The sequence below is a fragment of the Colletes gigas genome, unplaced genomic scaffold, assembly GCF_013123115.1.
Source record: "Colletes gigas isolate AHSC1104 unplaced genomic scaffold, ASM1312311v1 Colletes_gigas_Sc00019, whole genome shotgun sequence".
NCBI lineage: Eukaryota > Metazoa > Arthropoda > Insecta > Hymenoptera > Colletidae > Colletes > Colletes gigas.
Genome location: NW_025106648.1, coordinates 4730355 through 4746236, shown reverse-complemented (window position 1 = coordinate 4746236; position 15882 = coordinate 4730355). Strand labels below are relative to the sequence as shown.

Below are 15882 nucleotides of genomic sequence, written 5' to 3'. Positions count from 1 at the left end.
TTCAAAGGCCTTTGTGATTGATCTAATTCTGAGCTGAAACAAAACCTGCTATTAATGTTAGTGACATGTGAAAGAATATTTATAATTACTATGCAATCCAAATGAAGGAGTGGAATAATTTGTTGTGCTGATGTAGTAGACTAGATGAGAATCTACAAGATGGAGAAGCTACTTCTAGCAGATCATATTTTCTCGACGTCAGATCTACCTAAAGAAATGTACAAAATTGATACACGCTAAGAAAGTGGAAATGCTAATAATTTAAGCAATGTATGGTATAGGTCTTATTCTATTAGTATTGGACCGAGTCAAAACGTAATAAGAATATTACAAATAACGTTGAGGGGGCTGGGTTAGGTGGTGGAATAATAACACCCAAAAAGCTACCCTCAATTATAATGTTTATTAGAGGTTAGCCACACGTAGGTTTTACCAATGTAATAACTCCGCAGTTTAACTGACTGTGAAAATCGAACTGTATTAACCCCTTAACGCTCATGCCCGAGTCTGACTGCTTTGAAAGACGATATTTCTTTGATCTAATTGTTTAAGGGATGACAATATTTGTTTTTCTTCAAATTATACGTCGGATATAACATTGCAATTAACGAAAACCGCATTTTTATACAACTTGGAAACAAATCCAATAAAGAACACTGATCATTCTTGGTTAACCCGACAAATTTGAGCGTTAAGGGGTTAATACTGCGTCCAACAGACTCATCTCTGACGGAAAGTGTCTAACGGACTGTTTGTAACCGAATGTCCTCTCGATCTCGACTGCGAGGAGCATATTGGGATTGTGTTTGGTTCAGGCCAGTAATTCTAATCAACTTATTATTATTTCAACACATTTATTTCTATTTTAACAATGGACGTACAGTGGCGGCCAGCTACTTAAGACCGTTGGTTAGTTAAGGAAATAAACAGTGCTAATATTCATTGTATTTTTCGTATACTAAACTCATATGAAATATATTTTGAAATATATTAAACCATAATATCGCAATAATTTTATTTACAACACAATAAACTGCAAATATTTTTAATATTTTCTCAGATTAGGTCGTTATAACAGCGGACAACTACTTAAGACTGATTCGTGTTTTTCATTTTTTGCTTATTTTCATATTACATAGTTGCATCAGATCCTTAGTTACCATCACTGTTGACATGGTTGCGATGGATCACTGCATTCAAGATCGCAAACAATTGCTAATCAGTCAAGAATCATGAGTCGAGAGAAGAACATTACTCCTGAACTAAGAATTCAAATTAAATTATTGAGAGATGAGGGATACTCATTTTCAGCAATTGCTACAAAATTAAATATTTCCAAAACGGCGTGTATACAGGCAATGCAATTCATATCTAAAACAGGATCAGTTTGTAACGTGTTGCGTAAAAGAAGGCCTCGTAATACAACAGCGCGAGAAGATCAAATTCTTCACCGCATCTCTGAAGCGGATCGTTACGAAACAGCCGAACAAGTTCTCAATGAATCTGGTGTCGAAATTATCAGGAAAATTAGTGTTCGAACAGTGCGAAGAAGATTAAACGAATTCAATCTTATGGGTCACATCGCTCGCAAGAAGCCACTCATTTCCAAACGAAACCGAAAGCTTCGTTTACAGTTCGCTAAGAATCATCGCAACTGGACAATAGCAGACTGGTCAAAAGTTGTTTTTACCGATGAGTCCAAGTTTAAGAGAATGGGGTCAGATGGCAAATTGTATGTTCGACGTCGTGTCAACGAGGAATTTTCATCAAAATGCATAAAATCAACCGTGAAAGATGGAGGAGGTTCAGTGAACGTTTGGGGAGCGTTTTCGTTACAATGTGTTGGCTTAATTCATAAAATTGAAGGAATAATGGATCAATACAAATACATTGATATATTAAATGAGGTATGGTTCCCATTTACAAGAAATCAAATGCCAGATAATTGGATTTTGCAAGCTGACAATGACCCGAAACACACAGCCTGTAGGGTTAAACAATTTTTATGTCAGCAAAATGTAAACATTTTACCATGGCCCTCTCAATCTCCAGACCTCAATCCTATTGAGATGCTATGGATTGATGTGGAGAAACATGTAAAATATAAAAAGCCCAAACATTTAAATGAATGGTACGCTGTTATTCAAAAAGGGTGAAATAATATTTACAGTCTAGCGTTGTCGCCGTTTAATTGAGTCTATGCCAAGACGTTGTGAAGAAGTAATACGACAAAAAGGGAGTGCAACGCGTTACTAACTATTTGCTAAGTTTTATTTTTCCGCAATTAACAAGTTTCATTAATTTTACCTGTATTTATAGTATTAGTCTGATTTGGTCTTAAGTAATTGTTCGCTGTCATAACGACCTAATCTGAGAAAATGTTAAAAATATTTGTAGCTAATAGTATTGTAAATAAAATTATTGCGATATTATGGTATAACATACTTTAAAATATATTTCATATGAGTTTAGTATACGAAAAATACAATGAATAAAATATTAGCATTATTTATTTCCTTAACTACCCAGCGGTCTTAAGTAGCTGGCCGCCACTGTATATGTAATTTTAGGGGTTGGAGACGCCAGAATCGGAATGGAAAATTGGTGGTGGTTTTATCAAGCATTGGCTAGTTGGGAAAAAATTTAGGCTGGGACCTAGGAAACGGAGTGGAGGTATGCATAAGGCTGTTTTGGAAAAGGAAAGGGTTTTGTGAATGTAAACATAATAGAAATATGGGTGGTCGCACGGCGCCCCTAACCACCTAGCCGACGTCTAGCCTTAAGGTGCCACTCGCACAGGTGACGAAAAATGCCTAATAAAGGGGCGAGCAAGTGGTTGGGCCTACCCTAACACTTGGACCTACTCTAAATCTTATATTGCGTCGCAATGGGACGCTCGAGGGTCTTGTGGCAAATGTAATCAGATTACAATTTGCCCAAGTTTGATCATAGATTAAATTTCACAGAAAATCTAATTTTTGGGGAATTTTAATAAATTGGAATTTATAGGTAGATACTACTTATTATAAGTAGCTGGCCACCACTGTACATAGGTATTTTTATACGTGTTCCCTAACAACGCCATTACACACTACCGGGCACTCTACCACGGGATTCCCCCTCATATCTCCGTTCCAACGCTACCAACTACAATCAGTAAAAATAAATACAGAATATGTATATACATGACTGCTACTAGTGAAGTTTTTAAATATAATATGTGGAAAGATGCTACTATCATTTACAGTGACTCAAACAATTGATCAAATGTTTAATTTTGTTTAAATTTTTATTTAATTGAACACATGTTAATAAGATATGTAACAAAATATTTTATTATAATTACATACATAGTTTTCATAGTTCATATAATACAGAATTAACTTAAATATGTTACACTTTTTAAAAAAAAATTAAAGAACATTAACAAATGATGTAATGATCAAATTTTTGAGTTTGAAAAAATGAAATATCAGTACTTCGTATACCCTCCTTTCGCTTTCAATACGGCTTCTATGCGTCTTGGCATACTATCTACTAAACTTTTACACTGTTCAGCCTTAATATTTTCCCAAGCAGTTTTAACTTCAGACCACAATTCAATAATACTTCTTGAATTGTGATCGAAGTTGGCAACTGTTCTTTTTAGTAAACCCCATAGGTATTCTATTGGGTTTAGATCAGGAGACTGTGGGGGCCAGTCTAAAACAGTAAAACCATGAGCTGTTAACCATTCTTTGGTGATTTTTGCCGTGTGTTTAGGGTCATTATCGTGCTGAAAAATGACTTCTTCTGCGTTCTTATTCCATTTTTCCGAACTTCCAATTAAACTTTTCTGCAGGATGGATGTGTATGATGTTGCAGTCATTCGACCTTCAATTTTTTCAACGCATCCGACGCCCTCACTGGTCATACAACCCCAAACCATGATATGGCCTCCTCCAAATTTCAGTGTTGGATGAACGTGATGCGACCGTATTTGTTCTTTATTTCCTCGCCATGTTCATTCCCGTCCATCGCACCCAAAACGATTAATTTTCGTCTCGTCTGACCATATTACTCGTGCCCAATCGAGATCTGTATAATTTTTATATTTTTCGGCAAACTGCAGTCGAAGCTTCTTATGCCGCTTTGTAAGAAGAGGTTTCTTTATTTTTGCACGTCCTCTTAAATTCACTTCTCGCAGTGCATTACGCACTGTTTCAGCGCTTACGTTAATATTATGGTGTGTGACTAAATTTTTTTGCATCTGTACAGCATTATCAACGCTACCATTACGGATTGATCGTATGATTAATCGCTTTGTGGTGGTGGATAACTTTGATTTTCGTCCTGCTTTATTTTTTAGTATGTTTTCTTTTAAAGTTTTACGTACTGATGACACAGTACCAACAGAGCACAGTACCTTCTTAGAAATCTCGCGATGAGAAAGCACAGATATTAATAGTTTTTTAATTTCTGATATTTTACTTGCTTTTATTGGTCTCATTATGAAATATGACTAAAAATATTTTTCTTACTAATTATTTTATTACAAACGTATTCTCAAATGTTTAAAAATAACGTTATGACTTACCAGTAATTATATTTGTGCTAAGGAATGCCAAAAATATAAGAATTTTGCACAATTAAGCTTAACACAAATAATTGATCAAATAATGCACAGAATATAATTCGTAATACACGTCCGCTTTGTACGATTACAGGGCTCGAACTGTCGTGAAGTAACGACGCAATGTTTACATTTTTCGTATATATATCAACAGTCTTAAGCAAGATTCTGAGAAAGGTGTACTGTGACTTGTTTTCTGTTTGTTCGAACATTTGAACAATTGTTTGAGTCACTGTATGTGCAACTAAGAGGAACTAAAATCGAATAATTCTAGCACGTAGCACGGTATGCAGTAGCTTTGCGAAATACGTTGCAAGTCGCAAATAATATGAATTTGATCGTGATTGCTTTTAGTGTTGCAATCATTTTTTCGCGTCTGTTTAGGTCTGGGTAACATCCAGGAAGCATGAAAAAGCTGAATTAGCTGAAACGGCTATTTTTGATTAACACTCGCGACTTGTGTACTTCTGACGACTAAATTTTCAATTGCATCAGTTAATCGATTGATTACTCCAATGAAATTAATCGCTCGATTCTCTACTCTGAATCGTACAGTTTTCATTTCGTTAAAAAACAAAAGAATTCGTGTAATTTGTCAAAAAAACGTGGAAACCATTCGATTACACCGATTTGCAATAGATAAAAGAAGTATGATTCACTTCCGAAATAGTTTTCTTTTTTAAATTATGCAAGATTTGTAGCCAAAACAAGACACTAAATCCAAAAGATAATGTTTATTGTGAACAAGTGATTTGATTTTTAACGTTTTTTTTAAATGTAACTCTAGGAGAGAACTTTCAATTTCACTGTTTTACTACAACACATTGTACTATACGTTATAAATTACAATTGCCAAATTATGTTGTAACAGGATTTACAAAAACTTCTTTAAAATTTCTGACTGGTTCATTCGTCGAATGCAGAAATTCATTGTTCGAAATGAGTTTCTTCAAAATATCTTTCAGTTCATCGTCAATGTTATTCGGGTTACCGGGACTCATCGTATACTTCTTCTCGGTCTCCATTATGCAGCTTTTGGAACTCACGTTTCTTTTCCTCAGCGTTTGATAATCTCATCATAGATCGTTCGCAGTGCGTTCAAGGTTGGAATTTATTTTTCTCAAGGTATAAAGCTCGTCCTTTAAAGCGGCTTTTTCAGACTCCAGTTGATTTAATTTAGTTCCAGCTATGTCCAGTCGCACTCTTAACGACTCCTTTTCATCCCTCAGTTTCGTCAATTCCGTTTTCAAAGCTCGTATTTCTTCCAACGCGCTCCAATGCTCGTTCCTTCTTGTCTCGTTTTCCGCGAAACTAGCAACGTAGTTGCATCTAAGAGTATTCAATTCCATCTTCAAGGCGACATTTTCAATTTTCAGCTTGTTCATGATTTCCAACAGTTTCTCTATTTCCGTCTCCACTTTCGTTTCCGCCGATGATCCACAGTAATGTACGTTTCTTTGGTCGATGCACGCTAACACGCCTACGGCGTTGCTGGGATATTGACCCGCGTAGCTGTTAATCTCTTTGTAATAAAGATTCATGATAGGCATAATCGCAGTCTCGTTCCTCTCGTTCTGCGCGTGCTCCATCTTTTGTCTCAGAAACTCCTCCTTCGCGCGTATCAACTTCATTTTCATTTCAACGTTCTGATTCCTCAAATTGGCCAGCTCGAATTTCAAAGCTTCGTTCTCCACTACCAGCTTCTTCAGCTCGTCCCTCGCGTTCCTCGTCTTCAATTTGTCGCCGACGCGTTTCTCGAATTTCGGGTTTCCGAACATTTGATCGCCGTGCTCGTTCAAAATAATTTCGTCGACTATCGCGGCTCTTTCTTTCTCCGCTTTCGGTATCCCGGATTGCAGACTGGCCACATACTCGCGATACAACATTTGCTTTTCCTTCTCTAGCGCAGAATTCGTCGTCTCGAAAATTTTCAGTTGATTCTCAAGAACCCTGTACTCGCTGTGGATCTCGTTCAGCTTCGTTTTCAGCTCTCCCGTCGATTTTTCTAGCTGCTCGTTCATTTTCTTCGTCCCATCGAGGGCGTCGAGCAAAGACGCGTTCTCCGTTCTCGCTTTGTCGTACTCCACCCGCAATTTATTCAGTTCGATGACAGAATATTCGTTCTCCTTCTTAACTTTATTCAGCTGATCCTTCGTCGTGACGTTCTCCCGGTCGAGCTCGTTAATACGCGTCACGAGGTCGTTCTTCTCCGCCAGAAGCGCCTGCACGCGGTCCTCGAAGCCGGCATTCTCCAAAGCCAAGGCATCCAAACTGCAATGATACTTGGAATTTTCAGATTCCAGAACTCTTATTTTATCCCCGGCCCCATCCAACTGCATTCGCGTGTCTTTCAACTTGGCCGTCAGATCTTTCGTGTTTATTTCAAACTTTCTAATCTCTTCCCGTAGAACATTGCGTTCGAACTTATATTCGTTAACTTCGTCCTGTAGCTTCAAATATTTGGCGTTCGCGTTTTCCAAAGCGTTCTTCAACAATTCTTTTTCCGTCCTCGAATCCGTTAATTCCATTCTCAACTGTTCCATCTTGTTCTCCAGATTGACCCTTTCGTCGTTCAACTTGTCGTTGTCCGACGCTAATCTCGTCAGTTCTTTTAATTTCTCCTCGGCGGTAGTTTTCTCAACGCCCAGCTGATACAGAAGCATCTCTTTTTTCGATTCCAAGCGAGAAATGCTCGCCTCCATTCTAGCTTTGTCATCGGTGAAATGATCCAATTTGGCTTTCAGATCGATGATTTCACAGTTTGCGTTATTCAAGCTCTTCCTCGACGTTTCTAAATCTGCTTTCAGTTGCTGTAGCCGAGCATCGTTGTCTTCGAGCGATTCTCTTGGCCGTTCGAGATTATTTAGTTTACTCAACAGCTTTATTTTTTCCTTGGAAGCAACCTGAAGATTTCTTCCTATATCCATAATTTTCGCGTTCAACGTCTTTTCCATGGAGTCCTTCTCGGTAATCGCGAGCTTAATTTCATCGTTTCTTTTCTGCAAAGTGTCTCGCAATCTTCCCGTTTCCTTCAACAACCCTTCTTTATCCGCCTGAAGATTTTGCAATTTTTTCCTCGTTAGATTCGCTTCATTTTTAACGTGACGCAGTTGTTCCACCTCTCTCTTGGTACTTTCGTGTTCGCGTTGAAGCTCCGACATCTTTTCTTCCATTTTGTCCGTTCGCCCCTTCAACGTTTTATTCTCTTCCGTCATCGCGTCGACTTTTCTTCGTGCATCTCTCAGTTCTTTGGCCCTCTGTTTGTGCAACGTTTCCGCGTCCTGTAATTTCTGCTTCCAAACGTTCGCTCGTTCGTCTTTCTCGCTCGATTCCACTTTCAATCGAACGATCGATTCCTCCAGCTGGTCAATTCTGGCGAACCAACTCAAACTATCGTCAGACACGACGATCACTTCCAACTGTTTGATTCCGCGACATATTTTATCAACAAAATCTTCCAATCTTTTAATGCCCTTTCCTTCGTTCGATCCTCTCATCGTTATCCTCGTCTTCTCGACGATCGTTTGGAGCTCCTCTATTTTGTTCAGATACTTCTTACCTTTGACCCTGCCAAACTTGGAATGTCTCGTTACACGATCATCCTTTAATTTATAAATCTCGATGTCGATCTCCTTCAACGTAAATTCCAAAATGGAAATCTGATTTACGTACTCGTCGTACTCTGCCGTGTTTTCGAAATCCATGGAAGAAACGGAAACTGTGGACTTTGACAGTTCAACGTGCAGTTGTTTCAAAGTTAGGCGCAGCTCGATGATCCTTTTTATGTAACTTAAACAATCAGGATCTCCAGCGGCAAGCATAGCCTCGTGATCGTTTCTCAGCTTGATCCTCAAGTCGTTCACCAGTCGTTCAGCATTTTTTACATTATAATCTGAATTCTTGTCCAAAAGTTTGTCTCGTAAATTAACTTTGAACGTGCGCAGCTCAGACTTTAATTGTTTCGTTAAATTGTCCAATTCGACGATCCTCCCTCTATAATCCACGACGTTGCCATTCTTCGATCGCAGCATCGCGTTCAACTTGTCGATCTTCTGGTACAAATTGTCATTGGTCGATCTGGACGCGTACAACTGTTTGCTAACGTTTACGAGTTCCTCGGATAAATTCGCCATCGTCTCGGCAACTTTGTTCACTATGTCGGTGAATATAATCTCCATGGTGTGGTCGACCATCATAAAGTGTTTCAATTTACACTTTAAACGTTCAATTTCCGAGCTATGCTCGTCCCCTTCTTCGATCTCTTTCAACCGACTTCCCAAGTAGAGAATCTCGTTGTTCAGGCGTTCCTTCTCCGTGAAGAAATCCTGCTTGTCCGATTCCCAAGCGTTGTTAGGCGCGATGTGGCCCTCTTCGATCACGAGCGTTTTAATGTCAGCTATCTCCTTTTTCAGCGCCTGATTTTCTGCCCTCAGTTGCTTGATCTCCGCTCTCTGATGTTCGATCAACGGGTCAGCGTGCAGAGTGTCGTCCGTTTCCCGTCCAGCGACCCTCAAAGCCAACTTTAGTCTCCAGATATTGGACCTCAGTTTCACGCGATCGTCACGCCAATTCCTCATCTGCTTCATTATGCTGTTCAACCTGCACAATGTGGCAGCCGTGACATCCGCCATTTTCTCTTTGTACTCGTCGTCATCAGCGCCGATTGGCAGGCAATTGCCGGGATATTTCTCTTCCATAATTGGTTCTTTGAGTATCGATACGACGAGTAGCAACCAAATAGAAATTCTCGACTAATATTAACAGAAATTTGCCAGATACGTTGTAACCGGGGAATTGTTTAATTGGTCGGATCGTTCAAACTGGAAGTTACAGAAAATTGTATACGTTTATATTTTTTAGTAGTCAAAGTGGTAAAGTAGTCAAGTAGTCAAGTTTAATAGTCTTTAGTGGTAAACCTTACGTTTAGGGGAGGCAGCTCCGATGACCTTGACCTTGACATATGTTGTCAAGGTCACCCTCCTGAGTAACATCCAAGAGGTTATAGCCGTCGCTCGTTTTTTATTAAAAAGTTATTAGCATATAATCATGTAATATTTATTATATTACAAAATATTATATTATTTTATAAAATTAAATTTTATTAAAAATAGGTGTCCATATTAGTTAGTATAGTTTTTCAGGGAGGTCTAGCAAAACGAATTTAATATGATACTGTTCAACTCGTGGGGGATGTTTTATTTTGTGCTCCGCAGGGCTCAAGGAACGAAATTCGATATTCTTGTTTTTTGTTTGCGGTAATCTTCATACACTAATAACTTTTTAATGAAAAATGAGAGGTGGCTATAACTTTTTGGGGGATGCACAAGAGTGTGACCTTCATAAATTGTGTGAACGTCAAGGTCACATTGAGTATACGTATACGCAGATTCTAGTGTAATACTAATAATACATTTTTATTAATAACTTTTTAATAAAAAACGTGTAACGGCTAAAACCTGAGAGTCATTCATGGGTGACCTTGACAACATATGTCAAGGTCAAGGTCATTACAGCTGTCTCCCTTAAATGTCAAGTTTACCGTCAACGTTGCTTATCAATTAATATCGACTTACCCAATCACCATAGTTCGTCACAGTTCATCGCTATACCATTATTTGCAAAAAATTATCCACGGCAATTGAATATTTTTGTAAGAAATTTAGAAGAAAACGAAAAAATTTTCACCCATCTGTTGTTACAGATTATAAACGTGTTCTGAAAATATCTTTTTCGATAAGAGAAATTAATTTATACAAATCAGAAATATGATATTACTGAAACTTTAACGATGCATCAGTGAGCATTATTTTTATTACAAGACATATTTCATAATAAATAGACGAATAGTGTAATGTAATTGTTTAGACCTATCGTACAAACCTTTGAAAAGCATTCTATACAAGTTTATTCCTCAATATAAATTTAAACGTTACATTTAATACAGACTCTTTCTCAAAGATACGTAGTCATTTAGCACACATTTTTGCTTTTAATTTCCCAACTTTTTGCAAATTTTCTATTTTCCCGAATTACTTCATATTATTATAATAAATTTTTCTATCGAACGAAGCTTAAATCTTAAGGTTATGACGTGAACATTTTACGAATATTTTCACATTCGTCATGGGAATTATAAATGCTCGCGTCTGTCATTTGTTTAGAACGAATTAAATAAATTATGATATATATTTTTTTTGTAGAATACATACAATGTGTATTTCGCAATTATCTCAAAAACTAAACTAGACCCACGATTTTTTCAGAGGAAAAAGTTGTTCAAAATGATGATTTTTCTAGCATATTTAAAAATCATCAAAATTTTTTCGAAACATGAAATTTATTATAGAATAAGTTCGATACAATCGATCTTTATCGATGTTCAAAGTTGTATGACAATAAAAGTGTGACTACCGTGACGAAATAGACTACTTCAACCTCGCGTTGGTCGAATAAATTTTTAGTCTTTTTATGGTCAGTTATATTTTTAGGTGCGTCGGACGTTCTGTAATCGGTTTAGGGTAATAAATTAAATAGATTAGTGAATCGGTGATATTGGTAGAGAAAGAAAATAAAGGGAAAGTAATTATAGTCGGATAACCTGTAAAATATGACCTACCTAATTAGTAGCTGAAATACAAATCGAAGGGATTGCAGAATAAAGTAAGGAAATTATATAAATTACAGTTACGAAGCGTACTAATTATTTGTATTTTACTGAAAATAGAATGTTTTATTGTGTTAACATTATATTTAAGGACATTAACTGCACATATTTTGAATGTAACTCGTCATGTTGACGGTTTCATTAAAATGAGATTTTTATTTTAATTATGATCTATACATACACAGGGTGTTCGGTCAACCTTGGGAAACATTTTAATGGGAGATTCTAGAGGTTGAAATAAGACGAAAATCAAGGACACTAATTTGTTGATTGAGGCTTCATTAAAAAGTTATAGAAACATTTTTGGTCACACAGTATATTTTCAGTAAAGAATATTTTTCTCGAAAGTACGTAGGATTTTGGGGGTATGTGTATTCATAAAAAATGATTATAATTGACCCCCGCAACCAAAAATAATTTTTCCAGAACGATTTGAAATTTTTTAATTTTGTCGAGTCCATTTACTCGAATTTTTTTCTCGAAAGTGCGCAGAAATTCGGGGGTGTGACTATTCACCAAAATTGATTGTAATTGGTCCCTGCAATCGAAAATAATTTTTCCAGAACGATTTTAAATTTTTTTTTCGCCGAAAAATTTAGTCACCACATCCCCGTCGATTTTTCTTAAAAATTAGTTTTTGATTTTTAGTAATTTTGTTTGACGCATTATAGAAAAGTTGTCTAACACTTTTTTATAGGTACCCATGAGCTCTACTTCAGAAAAAAGTTTCATTGAAATATATTCACTATTGTAAAAGTTATGGCTATTTGAAAATTGGACCATTTTTATGGGGTTTTTCTCACTTTACGGGGTCAAGGAACAACTTTTCCAATACTGTTAGAAATTCTACATATTCTTCACTAAAATACGCGTTATTTGCATTTTGAAACATTAAAATCCTTCAATCCGTTCAGAAGTTATGACGTTTTAAAAATACGCAAGAAATTTTTGAGTGACATTTCTGGGTTGAAATTATATTTTCGGTAAGGAATTTTTTTCTCGAGAATGGTTAGGAATTTGAGGTTGTGTTTATTGACCGAAAATGATTGTAATTGACTCCTGCAATCGAAAATAATTTTTCCAGAGTGATTTGAAACTTTTTAATTTCGCCGAATTTAGGCACCTGCTCTCTGTCGATTTTTCTTAAAGATTCATTTTTGATTTTTAGTCATTTTGGTTGACACCCTATAGAAAAGTTGTCTAGTATTTTTTTGTAGGTACCCATGAGTTCTACTTCAGAAAAAAGTTTCATTGAAATATATTCACTATTGTAGGAATTATAGCTGTTTGAAAATTGGACCATTTTTCTAGGGTTTTTCTCATTTTGCAGGGTGACGGAATAACTTTTCCAATATTGTTAGAATTTCTAGATATTGGTCACCAAAATACGCGTAGTTTGCATTTAGAAAAATTAAAATCCTCCAATCCGTTCAGAAGTTATTTTCGAGGAAGTATTTGTGGCCAGAAATTATATAATTTTTGGTAAAGAATTTTTTTCTCTAAAGTGCGTAGGATTTCGAGGGTATTTGTATTGACCAAAAATGATTGTAATTAACCTTTGCAACCAAAAATAATTTTTTTCGATCGATTTGAAATTTTGTAATTTCGCCGACAAAAGCACCTACTCGAATTTTTTTCTCTAATGTGCGTAGGATTTCGAGGATATGTCTACTCATAAAAAATGATTGTAGTTAACCCCGGCAACCGAAAATAATTTTTCCGTGAGAAATTGGAAATTTTTTAATTTAATTTTTTAATAACTTTTTAACGAAGCCACAATCAAGAAATTGATATTTTTGATTTTCGTCTTATTTTGGCCTCTAGAATCTTCCATTAAAATTTTATCCATTTATTAACATTTTTTTCGGTGGTAGAATACCCTGTTTAGCCTTGGCCATCCACGAAAACCGATCATTAGTTCTATGAGCTCTTTATAGTTGTCTCTATAGATAAATGTTATAATTAAATAACACTTTTATTAAATAATAACAAATTCTTCAAACGAAATTTTAAAATAGAGTTTCATATAGGATTGTAGTCAAATTACTGAAATTTTCCAAACTTTAAATCAATTGTGGCACCCTTTTCCATTGTTCTATTGACCTCCTCTGTTGTAGGAATTATTTTTTTTATCAAGTTGAACGAATCCAGATGGTCGCACATAAAAATCTCGATAATCAAAAATGAAGTCCACCCTAATGTACATACGAGAGTCGTTCAATAAGTCCTTAGGAAAAATCCAAAACCTGGCACCCGTAGCATCGAAAGTGGTTTGTTTTTAGTAAGCATCATGACTCATTAGATAGCTGTCAAAGTCTCAGTTATGTCCACCGTATTCACTGGATTTGGCCTCCAGTTATTTTTTTATTTCCAAACTTTAAAAAATGGCTTGGTCACCCAAACAGATACCTATTTTAAGGATCTTCCGAAATCTTACTTTTTATATGGCTTAAAAATGTTGGAGAAACGCTTGGAAAAGTGTATAGAGCTAAAGGGAGATTATGTTGAAAAATAAAAGAAAATCTACCGAAAATAATTTGTTTTTCTATCTTTTTCCAAGGACTTACTGAACGATCCTCGTAACTAGACGGTTTTCCTAATTCAAGAATATGTTAAAGGATTATTTATACGATGGAGTCTCAATATTCATCGTCGTTTTGTCGGTGTGGATGCAACGCATCGTCGTCACGTGAATCGATTGATCCACCGAATGAGCCATGTTGTTGCTGCAGTTACAATCCCTTCAGCGACAGGTCGAAAGACTCCGAGATCTACGACCTCTCGTTTGCCCTGAGGAAGCTCACCGTAATGAAGTGTCAGATGAAGAAGTGGCGAATGGAACGACTTCAGCTCGAGAGCGAAAATAGGTCTCTGAAACAAGCCCTCCAGTCATTCGGTATCGATGTATGATATTTCCTACCCTTTTCTGCGCGTCTGCTAGTTTACTCGTGCCAAATTGATTAATTGGAATTCAGAACGGATACTGGATACCTTTTCGTTCGTGTTTCATCGTTGCTTCGCGAATCAGTGTCCCGTTGGATGGAACGCAACGACGTTTCGTGAAATTAATATTGGAAAAAAGAGCGTTGCAGAAAAAGTTATGCGCCTCTTGCAACTGGAAAAATCTCTTAAACGATTACAGATACAAACAATGTCATAAAACGAAATTAAATAATTTTGTTTTTTAATTCCTATAAAATAGTATTAAAGCACTTATGCTCTATACCTAATACAGTAATCCCTCGCTCCATTGTATTAGGTCGAGTCATAAGTAACTTCCGTTTTTTTATCAGACATTTATTTTGCTCTCATTAAATAACAAAATTATATTAATTTATTATGTATTCACCACTATTATCTATAACCTTCTCCCATCTTCCTATAAATTTATCAATTCCTTCCTTGTAAAATGTGGTTGGTTTGGACTAGAAGAAGTTTTCGACAGTCTGCCTGACTTGCTCTTCAGAATTGAAGGTTTTTCCATTCAAAAAGTTTTGTAAGGAACAGAAAAGCTGGTAGTCTGTCTGGGCAAGATCCGGGGAGTAAGGTGGATGTGGTAAAACAGACCATCCAAGCTCAAGAATGTTTTTTTGAGTCACCCTAGTTGTATGTGGTCGCGCACTGTCGTGTAAAAGAATGACGCTTTTGCGATTGACGAGTGCAGGACGCTTTTCATGGAGTTTCTTTTGCACTCTTTGCAACTGCTGAACGTATCTATCCGCAGTAATCGTTAAATTTGACTTCAACAACTCGTGGTGAATTATTCCTTGACAATCCTACCATACACACAATAAAATCTTTTTGCCATGGATGTTTGCTTTCGGACCTGGTAGAGGTGGTTGATTCTTATCAAGCCACTGTCTTTTGCGTACTATATTGTCATAGGAAACCCATTTTTCATCGCCTGTTACAATTCTGTTTAAAAAAGGCTCAATTTTTACACGTAAGAGCAGACTTGTGGCGATTGACATGCGATCTTCTTTATTCCGTTCATTGAGATTGTGAGGTACCCATACTCCTAACTTGCTGACTTTACCTAATTTCTCCAGGTGGCGGTTAACAGTTGCTTGTGATGTATTCAACCTTTCTGCTATAATTCTTGTTGATTGACGTGGATTTTGCCCCAATATTACCTTTAAAAGGTTGTCGTCAAAGTCGGAAGGACGTCCCGGCCTCGGTTCGTCTTTTAAGGTCGTATCTCCAGAACGGAATTTTATAAACCAATTTCTAACTGCCCGAACAGTTATTAGTCCTTAACCATATACATTGCATATTTTTTCAGCTGTCGCCTTAGCACTATTGTCTTGTTTAAATTCCCAAAGCATTACATGACGAATATGTACTTTTTGACTCTCCATTTCAGAGGTTAACAAAACAGTTTAACGTAACATGTATCACACAAAACAGTTGACAAAAGACTAACTGAAGCCTCGTCTATATAGTGAAAACAAAAACTTGTTGTCCTGGTAACTCATAGCGGGTAGATACGAACAATAGATTCTACTTAGCTGCATCGGAAGTTAATTATGACTTATAATAGTTCAAAAGTTACCTATATCATTTTATTTGTTATATCATTCCTTTCGAGTGCAGGAAATTTGTTAAT

At 36.5% G+C, this 15882-nt stretch overlaps 2 protein-coding genes across 2 annotated transcripts; both read right to left on the bottom strand.

Moving 5' to 3' along the window:
* Positions 1-5469: 5469 nt before the first annotated feature.
* LOC122400569 (putative leucine-rich repeat-containing protein DDB_G0290503) lies at positions 5470-9309 on the bottom strand. The gene is given in 1 exon segment (XM_043402091.1): positions 5470-9309. A coding segment is annotated over 1 exon segment (3840 nt).
* Positions 9310-14701: 5392 nt separating this feature from the next.
* On the bottom strand, positions 14702-15634 carry LOC122400568 (histone-lysine N-methyltransferase SETMAR-like). Its single transcript, XM_043402090.1, has 3 exons — positions 15535-15634; positions 15066-15459; positions 14702-14990 (listed from the first exon to the last, which is right to left on the bottom strand). The coding sequence occupies exons 1-3, from the start codon at positions 15632-15634 to the stop codon at positions 14702-14704; spliced, it is 783 nt and encodes a 260-aa protein (XP_043258025.1).
* Between the last annotated feature and the right edge of the window lie 248 nt (positions 15635-15882).